Source organism: Abrus precatorius, unplaced genomic scaffold (genome assembly GCF_003935025.1).
Source record: "Abrus precatorius isolate BTA unplaced genomic scaffold, Abrus_2018 Scaffold11, whole genome shotgun sequence".
Classification (NCBI taxonomy): Eukaryota; Viridiplantae; Streptophyta; class Magnoliopsida; order Fabales; family Fabaceae; genus Abrus; species Abrus precatorius.
Window position 1 is genome coordinate 28808705 of NW_020874303.1, and position 17396 is coordinate 28826100.

General features: G+C 31.2%; 4 protein-coding genes across 6 annotated transcripts; 2 read left to right on the top strand and 2 right to left on the bottom strand.

The window, feature by feature from the left end:
- The first annotated feature begins 12 nt into the window (after positions 1-12).
- On the top strand, positions 13-3441 carry LOC113856640 (glyoxylate/succinic semialdehyde reductase 2, chloroplastic). The gene is made up of 12 exons (XM_027488562.1): positions 13-208; positions 281-362; positions 442-507; positions 582-657; positions 740-795; positions 1094-1178; positions 1326-1386; positions 1674-1726; positions 1824-1894; positions 1996-2068; positions 2887-2991; positions 3072-3441. The coding sequence occupies exons 1-12, from the start codon at positions 55-57 to the stop codon at positions 3240-3242; spliced, it is 1053 nt and encodes a 350-aa protein (XP_027344363.1). The 5' UTR covers positions 13-54; the 3' UTR covers positions 3243-3441.
- A 565-nt stretch (positions 3442-4006) lies between these two features.
- On the bottom strand, positions 4007-6519 carry LOC113855995 (salicylate carboxymethyltransferase-like). The gene is made up of 4 exons (XM_027487623.1): positions 6421-6519; positions 4310-4423; positions 4160-4222; positions 4007-4021 (listed from the first exon to the last, which is right to left on the bottom strand). Exons 1-4 carry the CDS (start codon positions 6517-6519, stop codon positions 4007-4009), a joined length of 291 nt encoding a protein of 96 aa, XP_027343424.1.
- Positions 6520-6876: 357 nt separating this feature from the next.
- On the top strand, positions 6877-10664 carry LOC113856639 (nucleosome assembly protein 1;4-like). Of its 2 annotated transcripts, none has more exons than XM_027488560.1 (11): positions 6877-7000; positions 7254-7297; positions 7779-7874; positions 8325-8417; positions 8618-8702; positions 8784-8845; positions 8935-9119; positions 9208-9385; positions 9479-9522; positions 9934-10135; positions 10216-10664. In XM_027488560.1, the coding sequence occupies exons 1-11, from the start codon at positions 6961-6963 to the stop codon at positions 10282-10284; spliced, it is 1098 nt and encodes a 365-aa protein (XP_027344361.1). In that variant the 5' UTR covers positions 6877-6960; the 3' UTR covers positions 10285-10664. The 2 variants fall into 2 exon arrangements, with proteins under 2 accessions (XP_027344361.1, XP_027344362.1); XM_027488561.1 differs by having other exon boundaries at positions 10227-10664.
- Positions 10665-12501: 1837 nt separating this feature from the next.
- LOC113856638 (beta-fructofuranosidase, cell wall isozyme-like) lies at positions 12502-15993 on the bottom strand. Of its 2 annotated transcripts, XM_027488558.1 has the most exons (7): positions 15644-15993; positions 15491-15499; positions 14512-15380; positions 14118-14279; positions 13398-13633; positions 13199-13289; positions 12502-12881 (listed from the first exon to the last, which is right to left on the bottom strand). In XM_027488558.1, exons 1-7 carry the CDS (start codon positions 15819-15821, stop codon positions 12702-12704), a joined length of 1725 nt encoding a protein of 574 aa, XP_027344359.1. In that variant the 5' UTR covers positions 15822-15993; the 3' UTR covers positions 12502-12701. The 2 variants fall into 2 exon arrangements, with proteins under 2 accessions (XP_027344359.1, XP_027344360.1); XM_027488559.1 differs by lacking the exon at positions 15491-15499 and having other exon boundaries at positions 12647-12881; positions 15644-15821.
- Positions 15994-17396: the final 1403 nt, after the last annotated feature.

The window sequence follows — 17396 nt, forward strand, 5'->3', positions numbered from 1 at the left end:
ACTGTCGGCATCTCTTATTTTTCTGTCTATCCAAACAGGGAGCAGAGAAAAGGAATGAGTACGAGATTCTCTTGTGGTGGTTGCTCAGTGAAGTGCAATCACTTTGTATTCCAGCGTCTTCCAATGCGCTTCAACTTTTCACCATCGCCTTCATCCATGAAGCGCTTTTCCGCTCCTCCCATTTGCAGTGTTTCGCCTCCACCTAAAGGTACTAACTATTTTTATTTGCTACTCTTCCATTTCCACTCAATTCTTCTAATACTGTTCTTTCTGCTTCCAGTAACTGACACTCCGCAACGTGTTGGCTTTTTGGGCATCGGAATCATGGGTTCCCCAATGGCCCATAATCTCTTGAAAGCTGGGTATGTATGTAGTATACACCTCCCTCAACATACATACATATATATATACATACTTATCATGTTAACATTCTTGTTGCAGAATTGATCTAACTGTTTGGAATAGAACCAAGAGCAAGTGTGATCCTCTAATCAGCTTGGGAGCAAAGTGAGTAAATTTTATGAATCAATCTTCATAGTATTATTGATAAAATGTTGTAAATTGTGCATTTGTTTCTGCAGATATAAACCATCTCCTCAGGAAGTAGCTGCATCTTGCGATGTCACATTTGCCATGCTTGCTGATCCTCAAAGTGCAGTGAGTATATCTCACTATAGCTTTCGATTTTTGAAGCTCTTATATTAGTTCTGAGGTGAGTGATTATCTTGGTTTATATCAGGTCGATGTTGCTTGTGGGAAGCATGGAGCTGCAAATGGAATGGGTCCAGGAAAAGGGTGCCATATTTTAATTCAAAGTCTTAAATATTTGCATTGGAAATGAATATTGGCTATTTTGTATGTCAGATACAGAAATTCTTCCCTTTTTGACTCTCCTCACACCTTATCATTTAAAATTGTTTTCTTTAGTTTGATTATAGTCTATCTGTAGTTGTCAAGACGTTGCATATCTTTGTTCATCACATTAGTAGTCTCTGCGTGCCGTATGCCTGTTTGATTGTTTACTTTTTTAAAATAACCAAATGAAAGACAGACCTTACTCCGATGGCAAACTTAATACCTTATCGATTCTCAGATACGTGGATGTTTCGACTGTTGATGGGGACACTTCTAAGTTGATTAGTGGGCACATAAAATCCTCTGGAGCGTTATTTTTGGAGGTGAGGTTGTTTATAGCTTCCATTCCATATCTATTTTTTATGGCACATATGGGGCGATGGTTAATTAGGATATGCATTCATGGATTGCTTGCTTTAGTCATATGGTTGGATGAATCATTGATTATAAGTTGTAACACCAACCCACAGGCTCCAGTTTCAGGTTCCAAAAAGCCAGCAGAAGATGGGGAATTGATATTTCTCACAGCAGGTACATATTCTTCCACTACTGATAACATATTCAATTTGGTATGTCAAAAGAGTTGGTGAGGGCCTGTTTTATAAGAAAATTCTGCTGAGATGTGAGGACATGAAAGTTGTAGCACTTATTCAAATACAAGGTAGCTATGCATATTTGAAATTATGAACTTAATTGTAAAGATTTTTTTTTTATTCTCCCATTTTCATAATTAACTGTGCATAACAATGTGAATGCATGTATTTTCTGTAAAGTATTCAGCACTAACAGAAACTAAGGCAATGCATAAAATATTTCAGGCGACAGAAATCTTTATGACTCAGTTGCTTCTCTCTTGGACATCATGGGGAAAGTATGTATATCTAGCCATTCATTAAAAAAGACAAAACTATAATCTTTTTGGGAAAGCTAACAATTACTTCATATTTATGCTTAATGCTTCTATGCAGTCTAAATATTACCTTGGTGATGTCGGAAATGGTGCTGCGATGAAACTCGTTGTCAATATGATCATGGGCAGGTCTTTTATAATCTGTTTCCTGCTTTTTTTGTCTTTTGTCCTTGTGCTGATGGTTAAGGTGACGCTACTTCTTTCTATTTTCCAATAATCTACTACCATAGTATGATGGCATCCTTTTCTGAAGGCTTACTTCTCAGCAAGAAAGTTGGGCTTGATCCAGATGTGCTAGTGAAGGTATTTGACTATTTTCTAGTCCATGAAACCAAACCCACCACCAGATATAATCTACAAAACATTTTCCTGGATTTCATATTGATTTCATGAATTCTTGTACTTTCTAATTTTCATGGAACGTTAGTTACCAAGGAAAGTTTTAAATAAAAGTATTTTGAGTTTTTTTTTTCCTTTCGGGAAATGTGTTTTACTTTTCTAATTTAGATCTAGATTATCTACCCAAGTTGGAAAAATAGTCTTCGTGGCTTTTCTAGCTAAAATTTTATTTCAACTTATATATGTGTATTTGCCAGTCATTTCATTATCAATTAAAAGCCTATTAAGTCATTCATATATCGCTTTGGGCTGCAGCAAAATTTGGATGTTGAGAAACATCATTTAACTCCTTTACCTAATGTGATGAATTTAGGAGAATTATAATAAGTGATAATGTGTTATAGAGAATTAGAGAAACCACAATGCAAATAAATTCATTTCCACACTTGTACGATACTGTGATGTTTATAGCTAATAGAATACCTCGTGTTCCAATGCTAAGTAAAAGCTCCGTCACTTGAAAGCATATTCTCCTGAAGAACACGCATGACTTTTGTTAATTTTTTTCTTCTCTTAATGTTAACATTTCTACCTGGCTATACTTGCTCTACTTGGCTATACTGTTTTTTATCCACCTTATTCCTAATCCTAGGAGAACTCATTGCCCATAATCTGACTTTCTTTGGTTAGTATTGATCTTCATTGTTAAACATAAGGAAGTATGTAACATGAGTACTTAAAGAACATTCTGTAGAGCCCTTACGAAACGACAATTTTTGCAGGTAGTTTCACAGGGTGCCATTAGTGCTCCAATGTACTCAACCAAAGGCCCATCCATGATACAATCGCTTTACCCAACTGCATTCCCCCTAAAGCATCAGCAGAAGGTGTGTGAATGAACATTCCTGTTTGATAACTTCAGACAAAATGATTATTTTTCGCTGTCTCACAAAATTAAATGTGACAGGATCTAAGACTTGCCCTGGGGCTAGCTGAGTCTGTTTCCCAACCTACTCCCATTGCCGCAGCTGCTAATGAGTTGTATAAAGTTGCAAAATCCCATGGCCTTGGTGATCAGGACTTTTCAGCCGTCATAGAAGCACTAAAGTCCAATTTTCAAAATTCAGATAACCAGTGACATTCTTATGAGATACAAATTCAAGCTCAAAAGTGAAAACTATAACCAGCTAGGTGACTTGAATCAAATGTAGACATTCAGTGTGAGGCTAGCTGATTTAAATGCTTTCTCCCAAATGTATACTCTGCCCTAGTTTAGGGTTTGTAAACATTGTTTTTTTTTTTTTCATATCTCTTCAATCTCAATTCTCTTTTTTTTCCTTCCCATAAAGATTAAAGTGACGCTACATAGAGAAAAATAACAAGGGTTTAAATTACAATTGAAACCCTTTCCTTAAGTAATAGAAACAATTAATTTACTCCACAATATAATATTTAATATTATATTTATTAAATATAATATACAATCAATTTAATAAAAAATTATGTTAAATGCCAATAATATAAATATATTTTTACTAAATATAATTATTTAATGATTTAAATGTAAGAAATTAATATATTAATAATAATTATTAATATATTATATTAAGAAAAAAAATTTAATAAATTTTTTACTAAATTAGGATTTAGGAGCGCATGATCCACACAACTTTTTTAAAGTCATAGGTTGACAATTTCAGTCCTTTAAAATAATTGTCTCCTTATTATCTCAATACTAAGATAATTTGTTAAAAAATAATATTTACCATAAATTTAGTTGCTTAACCTTAACAATTGACGAGCTTTATATTTTTCATAATTTTGTGTAAAATATATTAAAAACAAAAATCACTATCCAAGATATATAACAATACTTTTTTTTTCTCCCCTCAGCATAACATGTTAGTTAATTGCGATCTGAAAAAAAAAAACCAAACAAATTACTAAATCAACTAAAGCAACCCTTTCGTGAAAACATAGATTCATGCTGTTATTGTAACATTGACGAATTCAGTTTTCTCCTTCATACAAGATGTTTTGTTAGCGCCTAAAAACCTCTTCAATTATAGCTTCACCAAAGTGGCTAACCAGCAGAGGCTCTGCCACAGCCCTCATGCACTGTGCCATATTGTATGCACCGTCATTATATGATTCAGACCTTTCTAAGTCAAATTCAAAAGCATTCTAATTAACTTTAGACACTACCAAGCTATTGATGATGAATGATTCTTCTTTAAGAACCTCCAATTTTACTTCAAATGGGGATGGAGCATACTGAGGGACGTTAAAAGTATCTACTTGCTCTTCCTTTATGATTCCCTGCATCATACAACACAGCCATTCATATTCATCTTGCTAAATTTTTTTATGTTCCCAAAGATAAATACTGAATTTTTATGCTATTATCAAATTATAGATAGTTATGTGATTAAAAAGTGTATATTTTTATAATTATTATTTACAATATTATACTTAAGATGCTTTTTATTTTTATTTTTTTAGTAATGTAACTTTTTTGTATTAACCATGTATTAAAATTAAACTCTTTAAGAATTTAACTGAAATACATGAAAAAATATTTTCCGGCCTTATCAAATGATAAATTATCATGTAATTGAAAATTATTAACTAGTATAATAATTATTTCAAAAGATATATATATATATATATATATATATATATATATATATATAATTGATTACACTTACTTATTATTACTATGTGTATTTATAATAAAATTTATGAAATTTATGGTTATTAAAATTTGAAAGGTATAAGGTCACTTATATATTTTGCACATGCTTATTTTTCTATACATTACACATGCTCATTATTATGTGTATTTATAATAGAATTTATATTTATTAAAATTTAAAATGTTTATAAATCACTTAGATATATGAATAATAAATCTATATATTATTTTATATATTTATAACAAAATTTATAAATAAATTCATTATAAGTTGTATTAAAAAAACTAATTAAAATTAATTAAATATTTTCTATAACTTGTAGATTAAAATTATATTTAATTTATATTTATTATCTTTGAATTGTATTTAAAAGAATTTTATTATAATTTATAATTGTTATGAATGACAAATCTTAAAATATATTAAAAATTTATCATTGTCAATTGTTTAAATATATAGAATATTAAATTAAAATTTTATTGTTTTCATTTATAATGTTTACAATATAATGATAAATAACTTTATTTATATTGTTTAATATTTACAAATTGATAAGGAAAAAATTTAGACAATATAAATATGAAAATAAACAAAAATGACTTGATAATAAGTTCTTCATGTATATCTCAAATTGTGAGAATACTAAATTTATAAAAAAAAAAGAAGAAATTAATGTATAATTTATAAAATTAGTTATATTTAATATTTTATTTTGTGTTACAACTTGATAAAAATGAAACAGACAATGCTGAACAAAAAATAACAATAAAAAATTTAAAAAATTAAACAATTTTATTGCATATTTGTAAAAATACTTTTAAAATTTTCTAGAAATTGAAAAATAGAATCTCACCAAATATTTTCATCTTTTATAAAATTATTTTATTATTTTATTTTATATATATATATATATATATATATATATATATATATATATTATGTATTAATTTTATCTTATGTAACATCTGTCTATATTTTATATTGTATTAATATGTGAAATTTTAATTGATATAAAGATTAATTTTTGTATTCAATAAAATCATTTTTTTAGTTTCTATTTAAATTTTAATTAATTTTTAAATATATAAAATATATAAAAATTTGCATATAAAAATATATTCATCATATTTTTCAATGTAATTATAATTGATATTATTTAATATAATAAAATTTTATTATTTATATATTTTTATATTTAAATTATAATTTTTTGTTTATTTTAAAATAAAATAATTTAATATAAAAATTTTATATAATACAAAAATATATTTATTAATTTATAACTAAATTATTATTATTATTAAAATTTATAATATTTAAAGCTATATATAAATTAATTTTAACTATTATATTTTTTTGGTTATAACTATTATATTTATTTTTATATATATAATTTATTTTAAAAAATAATCAAAATTTTCATTTAATATTTTTTATCTTTCTATCACATTAAAAATAATTATTTTTATATCTAAATTATAATTATTTTAAAATTAAATTAAATAATAAAAAATATTGCAAATCTGTGCGAAACACAAAATATTTATTAGGTTAAATTGAAATTTTTAACATATTATGCCTGAGTTAGTTTTTCAATTCTGTGGTAACTTAAATGTGTACCTGTAGGACCATGTGATTAAGAGCCGTAGCCATAAGTTCCCAAATGTAGCAAGCCTCCTTACTCCATGGATCCTTGCTTCTTCTTCCCATTAGAATCATGCCACCCCCTTCACCTAATTATTTGATCATCATAAGTAACAATTATTTATACTCTACTAAGAATAAGATTGTATAATTTTAAAATTCTCATATAAATTTATTTAAAACACTATTTTAATTTAACAATCATGGATAAAGTGTACAGAAAATTCATCAATTTTAAACATATTTGTGTTTTTGAAAACAGGTTTGGATATAATAATAAAAAAAAAGCCCAGGATATTACAGGGTCCAACTCCAACTGCACAAGTACCTCTGTGGCCAACAAGAGCGTGCCTCCCCACGCTCTCCACTGTCGCGTGTAACAAACGCAAGATAGACACAAAGATAGACACGCATGACACATTTCAGAGCTTCTGTACCAATTTTTATTCGTTCATTCATTTTCCCTCCTCGCCAGTTTCTTTTCATTTTCTCCCTTCCCAAACAAATTCCTCAAACATGTCCGATCTTGGCTCTGATCTTCCCGCTGCCGCTGCTGGTAATTTTAATCGGAATTCCTAAATCGTTTTCAGATTGTCGATTGGTCAACAACAATTTCTATTCATTCTTATCACTACACTCGTCTCTCTCGTTCTTATAAGGCTTTGACTCTACTCTTTTTTTTTCCTTTTCACACTCTCAAAAAAAGTTCTCGCTAGTAACTGTGTGAACTAGTTTGTAGATATAATTCGAAATTATTATCGGTTGATTGAAAAAAGTAGGTCTAAATTATAGTGTTTGGCTTTGTGTAGCTCTTAGTGCTGAGGATCGTGCTGGTCTCGTGAATGCACTGAAGGTAAGTTTATAACGCATATCGTGTTTTTTCCTCTCCCTAATTATGAGAGTTTAAGGTTGAATTGCGGTTATCAAAAAGTTGATTACAACTATTGGTGGAAAGTGGGTAGAATTTAAAGCCCAACACACAGTTTGTAGAAAGTTGGGTCCTTAAGACATGATTGAATGTATGGAAAAAGGTTATGTCGGGAGAGGCGGAAACCTATTTAGTGACTTTTTATGTTTCAAAAGAGTTGTTCTGTGGTTATTGGCTAGAAAATAGCATTACTGGAAAAGAAAAAAAATACTTGATTACAATAGGTTTTTTTTTTTTTTTGTGGATAGGGGTAGTGAACCTTTTTTCAGATTTCAAGAGGAGTGAATTATTTCTCCATCAATGACAATGATTACAAATTCCAGTCTTATTATCATGGAGTTAATTTTGTGAGTTTGCAATGGTTTTTTTTTTTGTTAATTTCGTTTTATATCTACTGTTTATGCAGGATAAGCTTCAGCTCTTGGCTGGGCAGCATGTGGACATACTGGAAACACTATCACCCAAAGTCAGGCAACGCGTGGAAGTTCTCAGAGATCTGCAGGTTTGATGCTGCTGCCATCTCGTGGATTCTCATCTGTGATTGTATGCTAATTTTAATTGTTTATAGGGATACTCAGGTTATTTAGTTATAGCAAATCTTGTAATTTAATCCACTCCTTCCCTTCGTTTTTTAAATTTGATTCCTGAGTTGAAAATTAAATTGATGGAGTTGTCTCTATGCTTGAACCCCAATAAAAACGGTAGGCACTTGCTTAATCTCTGTTTTGCGCTTTTATCTCAAAGAAGCAAGGGAGTGTATTTGTTTAATTAATATTCTCAACTCTCAAGAATGTCTTAGAAGTTAGAAATGCACTGCTCACTCAAGATAACATGCTTGTGTCCTTGTGTTCAATACTCAGTAGCACTTGTGGGTAGCCTTATCGTACTAGAAGTTTCAATTTTGCACCGGTGAGGGTCAGAATGAAAATCTGATTTGGTGTTCAATTTGCAGAGCCAACATGATGAACTGGAGGCTAAGTTTTTAGAGGAGCGATCACAGTTGGAGGCTAAATACCAGAAGCTCTATGAACCACTTTACACCAAGGTGTGTGTATGCTATTCATTGACAATGAGCAGTGAACCTTGACTATTTGTCATATATCTTTTTTATTTATGAGATTTTCTTGCTCAAAAAGGATATTTCATGGGATTTGATCTAATTTATAACTTGCATACAGAAGTATTGACTGCTTCACAATGGTAACAAATTAATTTGTCTTTGAATTGTGTATATGGTGGCTATAGAGGTATGGTATTGTCAATGGCATGGTTGAGGTTGAAGGAATTGCAAATGAAGCAGCACCAGATGAAGCCAACAAAGATGCAGAAGGTAGGTTATTTTACTTTTGTTTACCATTGTAGCCATTTATATTCATTTTTGAAACCATTTTGGATTGTCGTTTTAATTCAGAGAAAGGAGTGCCTAACTTCTGGCTAACTGCAATGAAGACTAATGAAACACTGGCTGAAGAGGTAGTGCATTCTATGTATATGTATTCTACAGTTTCCATCAGTTAGAATGATTGTAGGATAATTATTATTATTTCTTTTTTCACTTTTAGATCACTGAACGTGATGAGGGGGCTCTCAAGTATCTTAAAGATATCAAGTGTTGTAGAATTGACGATCCTAAGGGCTTCAAGCTGGAGTTTTATTTTGATTCTAATCCTTACTTCAAAAATTCTGTGCTAACAAAAACATATCACATGATTGACGATGATGATCCTATATTAGAGAAAGCAATAGGGTAGGTAATATCGTTATTTGTAAATGTTTATATGGGTGTTTTCATTTTGTGCATATGCTCTTTTTTTTTTAATATTTAAACATCCTAGGACGGAGATTGAGTGGCATCCAGGAAAGTGCTTGACACAAAAGATTCTTAAGAAGAAGCCAAGGAAAGGATCAAAGAATGCTAAACCCATCACAAAAACAGAGAAGTGTGAAAGTTTCTTCAACTTTTTCAACCCTCCCCAAGTCCCTGAGGATGATGATGATATTGATGATGATGCTGTACGTCTCTGATTTATACCTATCTAATAATATCTACTGGAAAGTTGTCAAATGATTGTTATTGACCATTGCCTTTGATGCTTGTGTGGATAGGTTGAAGAGCTTCAGAATTTGATGGAACATGATTATGACATTGGGTAAGTCAGTAGTGAATACTTGAGTGATATTCTTACTCCTTTAAACCTGAGTGATTAAATCTTGTGGTCTATATGTTGGTCTTTAACTTTATTAGCTGCTGGTCTATCCTAGTCAGAGAAAGCTTTTGTCATTGCATTATTTGTTCTATGGTTTTGCGTCTTTTTATTTAGTTTGTTTAAACTCAAGTATTTGTTGAAAGGTGGTTTGACCAGTTGAGTGCAAAGTTGTTTATGCTGAATGATGTTATGAATTCGTTTCATTTAAACTATAATTGCTTTTATGCCACTCTTGTGGCAGGGGAAAAAAACAGATATCAACCTATGGAAGTATTGGCATTTATGGAATTTGGTGATATGGGATTGTTTTCTACCATTTTTGTGTTTTGAGTTTATGCTGTTGTTCTTGTGCAGTTCAACAATCCGGGACAAAATTATTCCTCATGCTGTGTCATGGTTCACAGGGGAGGCTGCACAGAGTGATTTTGAGGATATAGAAGATGAAGATGATTATGACAACGAAGGTGATGGGGACGAAGACGAAGATGATGACGACGATGATGATGAGAATGACGACGAGGATGACGAGGAAAAGGAAGGGAAGATCAAGAATAAGGTACGGCTACAGACTCCATGAAACTGTTTGGTAACGTTGTATTCTTACTATATACAATGTTTTATTGCTCTAAACTGCAGAGGGGTAACAGGGCCCCACCTGGTAAATATCAGCCGACAGAGCGCCCTCCTGAATGCAAGCAGCAGTAATGCTTGGTTGTGTGCAACAGACCTGGATAGATTTAGTTTCAGAGGAGTAATTACTGTAGGTCTCTGGGTATTCAGTCAAAATTTGCAACTGTCTGCGCCTTTTTGGGTGGTGGGTTGGGGGCTTATATTTTGGGTCTCTTCCTGGGTTTCTTTGGGTTGCCCTGTGATATGGATTATATTTCTCTCTTTGGTTTTTGTTCTACGAAAAAAAAATAAAAATAAAGTGATAAGTATATTTGTGTCGTCGTCCATATTATTGTGTATTGCGTGAAACTGTACAGATCTGCTTGCATTGTTGTGATTGTTCTACCAAAATATTACATTGTGAAAAAGTGTACTTGGAAAAGAATGATAGTGATCAAGGGAATCTTGGAGATTGGTGAAATTTGATTAGTTTGGCCAGAGTAAACAATTTTAGCGAGCAACTCAGTTTTTAGCCATTTTAATTAGATTTATTTTTTATATATATTCTGATACCATTAAATGTTATATAATTTTTAATAAAAAAAAATTATTTACTATATTTTTATCATGTGTAATTTTATACATGTTAAAAAAAATCTTGGTAGTTTAACTGGTTAACAGTTGAACTTATTAAAAGAGGTATTTAACACCATTGAATTATAATGTGAAAAAATGACTGATTTTAATATAATTTTTAATGTTTATTAATATAGAAGTATATCGTTAAGTCATTTTCTTTTAAATTGCACATCAATTTTCTTGTACAATGAAAGTTGTGCAGACACGTAACAATGTAATGACTAATCTGTTTGCTGAATAAATTCAATTGAGTAATATGCAGATGTTTGGGGATGAAAGTTGGGTTGGATCATATTTGATGCATGTTCTATATTTCTCCCGAGTAACATTTATTATTTCTAGACAAAATGCATATTGATTAAAGATAACCCAGGCGGAATAAATCATGATGACCATGTTACGATCATCCTCAAAACTGACGTTAAAAGTCGAGATCAATTGGAAAAGTAAGTTAACGGGCATTTGACAATAAAGTTTGTTGGAAAATAGTAACAATATTCTATGGTTACTGATTAAAGAATAAAAAATAAAACATTTTATTAAAAAATATATTTACTTTTATGTTTTATAAAATATCAATTTTTATAACTGTAACATTACACTTGATTAAAAAGCTTTACATAGGTAATTTTTATTAAACATAATAAAATTTAATGCATTAATACTAAAATTTAATGCAAATGTTGTATAGGTTAGAAAGAATGTTTTAATATATCTTAACATGATTTTTAATGAAAAGTTGAATATTTGTTATTGAGAATCCAATAGTTAATATTTTCATCGATTTGTGCTTTCTTCGAGTTCCAAGCACTCAATCTTGTTACGATCTTCATGTCACCTGTTCATAGTTTCCGCGTATAATTGTGCCCTATCACTTATTGTCAATAATTTATTCCTTCCATTCCTTTCTATCCGTTAAGTTCTCAAGAACATATTTGCTTTTATTTATTATTATTGTTCTTAATTCAAGTTCCCTGAATTAAACGCACAGAATAGGATAATAATTGTACTGTTTTTGTCCAATTAATTTCTTTTGTTCAAAAGATATATGGTAATTGGGTTGCAGAGGCCATAGGTCCACAAAAGAAAAGTCACGAATAGTAAGTGCCGAGGCTATACAAGCACTTTGGGCTGCAAAGCTGGCTTATGTAACAATATTAAATCACACATCACACAGCATGCTCAATAAGCTATTCTAATTTGTTAGTTCAATACTGATTAATGTCATCATGTCTGAATTTAGAAAAATAGCACATCACTAACTTGAAAAAATTGCCACAACTTACATGGATTTCTGACCATCTTTTTTTTAATTCATTTGCAACACTAGGTGACCCATACAGTTTATCCTCTAATCCGAATACTTAGTAGTCATAATAAACAATGCCTGACACCATCACCACTGGTAGATGTGTATCAACTCCAAATGTGTTATTTTTCAAAATGAGGGCATTCCCATATTTTCGCAAACAAGCAATGGTAAGGTCTCAAAATATGCATCAATATATCCTGTTAGTAACAGTTGGTGCCATAAAAGGCTTCTACATGGTCTGCATGGGGTGGCTTTACACAATGTTCAGTTTACTTTTTTCTTTTCTTTGTATTCTGTCACACCTTATTTAAGAATAACATAGAGATTATCTTAATGTTACTTGAATATTATATATTTTTTTCAAGAATATGAATTAGATGGATAACATATTATCAAAAATATGTTTACAAAACATTATTTTTTTCCTTACATTTCTTATCAAATGAATACCACGCACAGTTGTCACGGTACAGTAATAAAATTTGGAGGCACTAATAAAAGAACGCAAGTATTGGTTACAGTAATGCTGTATTTGGTTCTCTTCAGTCGTTAATGTTTGTTTTCAGTTGATTTTTGCCTTCTTCATGCTCCAAGCACTCAATCTTGTGATCTTGACAGCAGCAGTTCCATTATTGAAAGCATATAGTTGTGCCTTATCATTGATTGCTAATGTGGGATATACTCTAGCTGTGATGCATGCCTTTCCTTCTCCCCCGAAACTCTCAACTACTGAGTGATCAATCTGTGAATAGAATAAAGAAAACTATGCATTAGCTGGACAAATAGCAAATATTATGAAATGGGTAAAGGAAAGAGAAAGCATTCACTACGATATCAAATTAATTTTAAATTTTTTTCATAAATCATATTAATACATTTTATTTAATAGTAATACACATGTCATCTAAAAATTCTGCTTTTATAATATCTTTAAAATAAGTCTAACAACTATATATCTAGCAATTTTTTGCTGGGCCACTACAATCCAAAGAATAACCTTTCATCTATTAACAAAGTTATTGATTGGTCTTTATGTTCTCATAAATTACATCAACTTACCAAACTTCTTAACGACAGGTTCTCATGAAGAGGGTCCACATCCACAAAAGTCCCATAAGTGGTCATATCGTTATCTTTATTCAAAGAAGACCTGTCAAAGTATTACATTTCATATCAGAGAAAAGTTTGACAATCTCAAGTCGACAAGCAATCAAATTTCTTAGAAGTTAACCGAAAGGGATAGAAGACAAAGACAAACCTGCTTTGATCGCTACACATGAGAACCAAATTTTTATGCTGGTATCTAAATATTCTAAAGAACACTGCCGTGTACTCTTTCAAGCCTTGAGAAGCAAAAACTAGCAGACCAAAAGGTCCCAAACCACCTTTAACGGCTGCACCTTTTCTACCACACAGAACTTGGGGATCTACCCAATGGTCCAATATTTCAGCCTCTCCAAACTCTTTCACTTCAAATGAAATTTCAACATCAGCCTGCGAAGAAAAATTAATTATTGATTAATATCAAAAGAATAGTATATATCCATGTTTACATAGGGAATAATATTATTAAATTTCTTTTAGTCTGTTGGTCATATTTCATTTTATTTAAGATAATCATGTAGTACTTTTTGTTATAATGTCAAACCAGTCAAAGTTATGACACATTATTGAGCATATATATAATGCAATTTACATTACTCTTGTATTTATTTCTTCGTTCAAGTAACTTGGCATATGGTTGTGCACTGATATAAATGCAAAAATTTACATATTAAGGACATGAGGGATAGTAGTAACATATTCTTTTAACATACTTAATATTATTGCTTAAAATTTATTGAGACTCGCGTCTCACTCATAATTTTATAAGTTCCAAAAAATTAAAAGTGTGTTAATTAGTATGTTAACGATTAGTTGGCATTTCTCTTGCAAATATAGTATTACTTTTACAAGACTGTAACTAAGTAAAGAATACCTGTGCTGCAGTAACACCAGCAACTTGATGCAGTTCACCACCTTTGACCACTTTGGTGGGCCAGTTGACAACAGGGTTCACACGCAGGCTTTCAATTTCCACCACCGGCCATTGCACCAACTGTTTTCCCGATTTATGAAGCCAGATGGCCCTTGGAATAGTCTGCAAATGTATGTGCATTATTGAACAAAGTTTACCCAACTGATTTTATTAAAAAATTGGATCAATTTGACTTTGTGCTTATGGGCCACGAGCTGGCTTGTATTATGTTAAACCATATAGCACAAACCATGCTCGATAACCTAATGTAACTAGAAATAGTTCAAGGCCTATATTTTTAATGAAGATTTTGATTGTATTTAAAAAATGGACTAATAATTTGATCCCAACTTACATGGATTCCAGACCATCCTTTCTTGATATCGTCCGCAACACTTGAGGATTCGTTAACCCAACCCAATAAGACCCTTCTGTTCTTTCCATCATCAAAAATTGTTTTTGAGGCATAATATTTTCCGTAATCATATCTCAAAATGGATTGGTCATCTTCAAATCCGTTATCCGGAATGAAGACATCCTTGGAAGTGTCATAAGACCCAATCAAATAATGATCATGTTTTGTATCATCCAAGCTAACCTTGAGTACATGTCTAACATTATCACCATTCATAGACGTGTCAAGACCAATGGTTAATGGGCTCTTATCTAGAACTGGATAGAAATCTGGACACTCCCACATTCCAGTGCCTTCAGCTGAATGTAGTGGTTGTTTAGCTTGAACCCAATTAACAAAGTTTTTACTCTTATACAAAATTGCCATTCCTCTAGTATTTACTTTGCTTCCAATCAACACCCTCCAATACCCATCTTTGCCTAACCAAGCAGTGGTAGGGTCTCTAAATGAGCTTGAATTTATTTTGTTACCTGTAGTTGGTGCCATTAATGGATTTTTGGGTGACTTAATCCACTCCCTAAGTAATGGGTCAGACATGTTTTTGGGGATGGCTAGGTTTTGAACTTGATGATTGTTGGGGTTAATTCCTGTATATAAAATGGCTGGCTTGCCCCCAGGAAGCATAGTGGCTGAGCCTGACCAACACCCCTTGATATCAGACGGTTGAGAAGGATAGATGGCAGGATCTAGTGGGGTCCAATTCACTAGATCCTTTGATACAGAGTGGGCCCAAACAATATTGCCCCAAACAGCACCTTTTGGATTGTATTGATAAAACAAATGGTAAAGTCCTTTGTACCTCATTGGTCCTGCACAAAAAACCATTTACATAACATCTTCAGCTAAGAGTAAACATGTAAATACCTTAATCTATTGTCTATAAATATGCATGTTTTAAATGAAGGAGAATAGAACTCACCATTAGGATCTGAAAGATGTCCATTTCAGCATAATATGTCAAATGACAAACACAAAAGGCAAAATAAAAAAACAATGTTAGAGGTGTAAAATATTTGCCACAGAAAATTAGAATAAAGAAAGAAGATTTAAAACTACTTTGTTGGAAATATACCATTAATCCAATTCTTGGGAGGTTGAAAGTGATAACCAGTTCTATAAGGTTGATTGGAGGAATCAGAAGACAGACTCTCAAGATTTCTATAAACATGGTGGGTAGCTTCAATGGGAAGAACGCCATTGCCATAAATGAGAGAGAAGATAGCAAACAACAAAATTGGAGAGATGGCCATAATGGAATGAGGTGAGGTGAGGTGAGGTGAGGGAAGCTCGTAAACTGATATCTATTTATAGATTCGGATCTTCAACTATTTGATAAAAAGTGTTTGCAATATATTGAATATTAAAAATTTCTTGTTTTATAATAGAATAAAATAATAAACACAGCTATAAACAAATTTCAATGCATGTCATGCAGAACTTTTTGAAATGTAAACTATCCGAGTTCCAATTTGCACGGAGTATACTGCTGGCTATTGTTGAAATTCGCCAATGGGATGCGACACAAGTCACAGAAAGAAGTGATTAGTCCAATTTATTAACAGTTGTTTAGAAAGAAAATTCAAAGATCATGTGAGAGAAGCACCGAGGAAAATAAGTATTAATCTGTAGTTCTTACAAGTCAAATTATGTCAGAAGTCAACTAATAAGGAGGTGCAGTGGAAAATATAACTCCAGCTTATCTATTTTCATTGGAAAGTATGATTTCTATGTCCTTATATTCAGTCAATAAAATACAATTATACTATTTTTTTTCTTTCATCGTGAGTTCCGTGTCGGTTTGCAACTTGTTTACATGTATTTGAATATCCTATAAATTCACTTGATATGACCAGTATGCATACATTAAATGATCACAATTAAAGTCACTAAAATTCAATGGTGAAAAGCTTGAGTAATTTCCATCAAATTATAAGAGACTGTAACAAATCATAAAGTTTTCTTTTCCTTAATTGTTGCAGTAGTTCAAGATTATAAATTTATAATTAAATACATATACTGTAATACATCAAATTACAAGAGACGGTCGCATGAATATTTTTTATTAAAAAATATAACATTTAATATTATTAATATATTAAATTTTATAATTTTATTAAAATTTGGGTGTATATATAGGATAGTCATTCTTTTAGTGATATTTAACGTAGCAACGAGTGTGATTGACATCATGGGGTTGCTGACGAAGAAATTAACATAGGAAACCTCCGAATCGAACTTATCCAGAAAAAGTGGTTAACATTCAGCAAAGACCATAGTATCAGAGTATGAACACATGTAGCCTCTTACGAATTTAATGAGAGAGGGCTTCAATCTTTTCTTTTCAACTGCTTAGCTTTGTTACTTTTAGACATTTCCTAAAATTCTGGTGAATTCGACTAGTTTCCAACTCAGAATTTAGCTTGTGCTTATCTACAACATATATATTCTTCATATATGTGAAGATTTTGAGTGTCAACTTTTTGTTTCGACCATAAACTTTTTCTTCTTCCATCGGGTCAATCGATGTATATCCATTTAAGGGGATGAAGTGTGAGATTTTCTCGTGAGTTAATAGCTAAAAGTAAAAGCTTTCTTCAACTACTTCAATTTTACTTATAATAATGAACTTAATTTTAATTGATTGATTCGCTTCAACATTTTTGGAGTTAATTATTTGAATATTGAAGGTGTTAAACAGGTGTTTAGCTCCTTTTCTTTTATATATATATATATATATATATATATATATATATATATATATATATATTTAAAATAAAGATCACAGTTAACCATGTTCATAAATTAATCTTTTTGTAAATCATTAG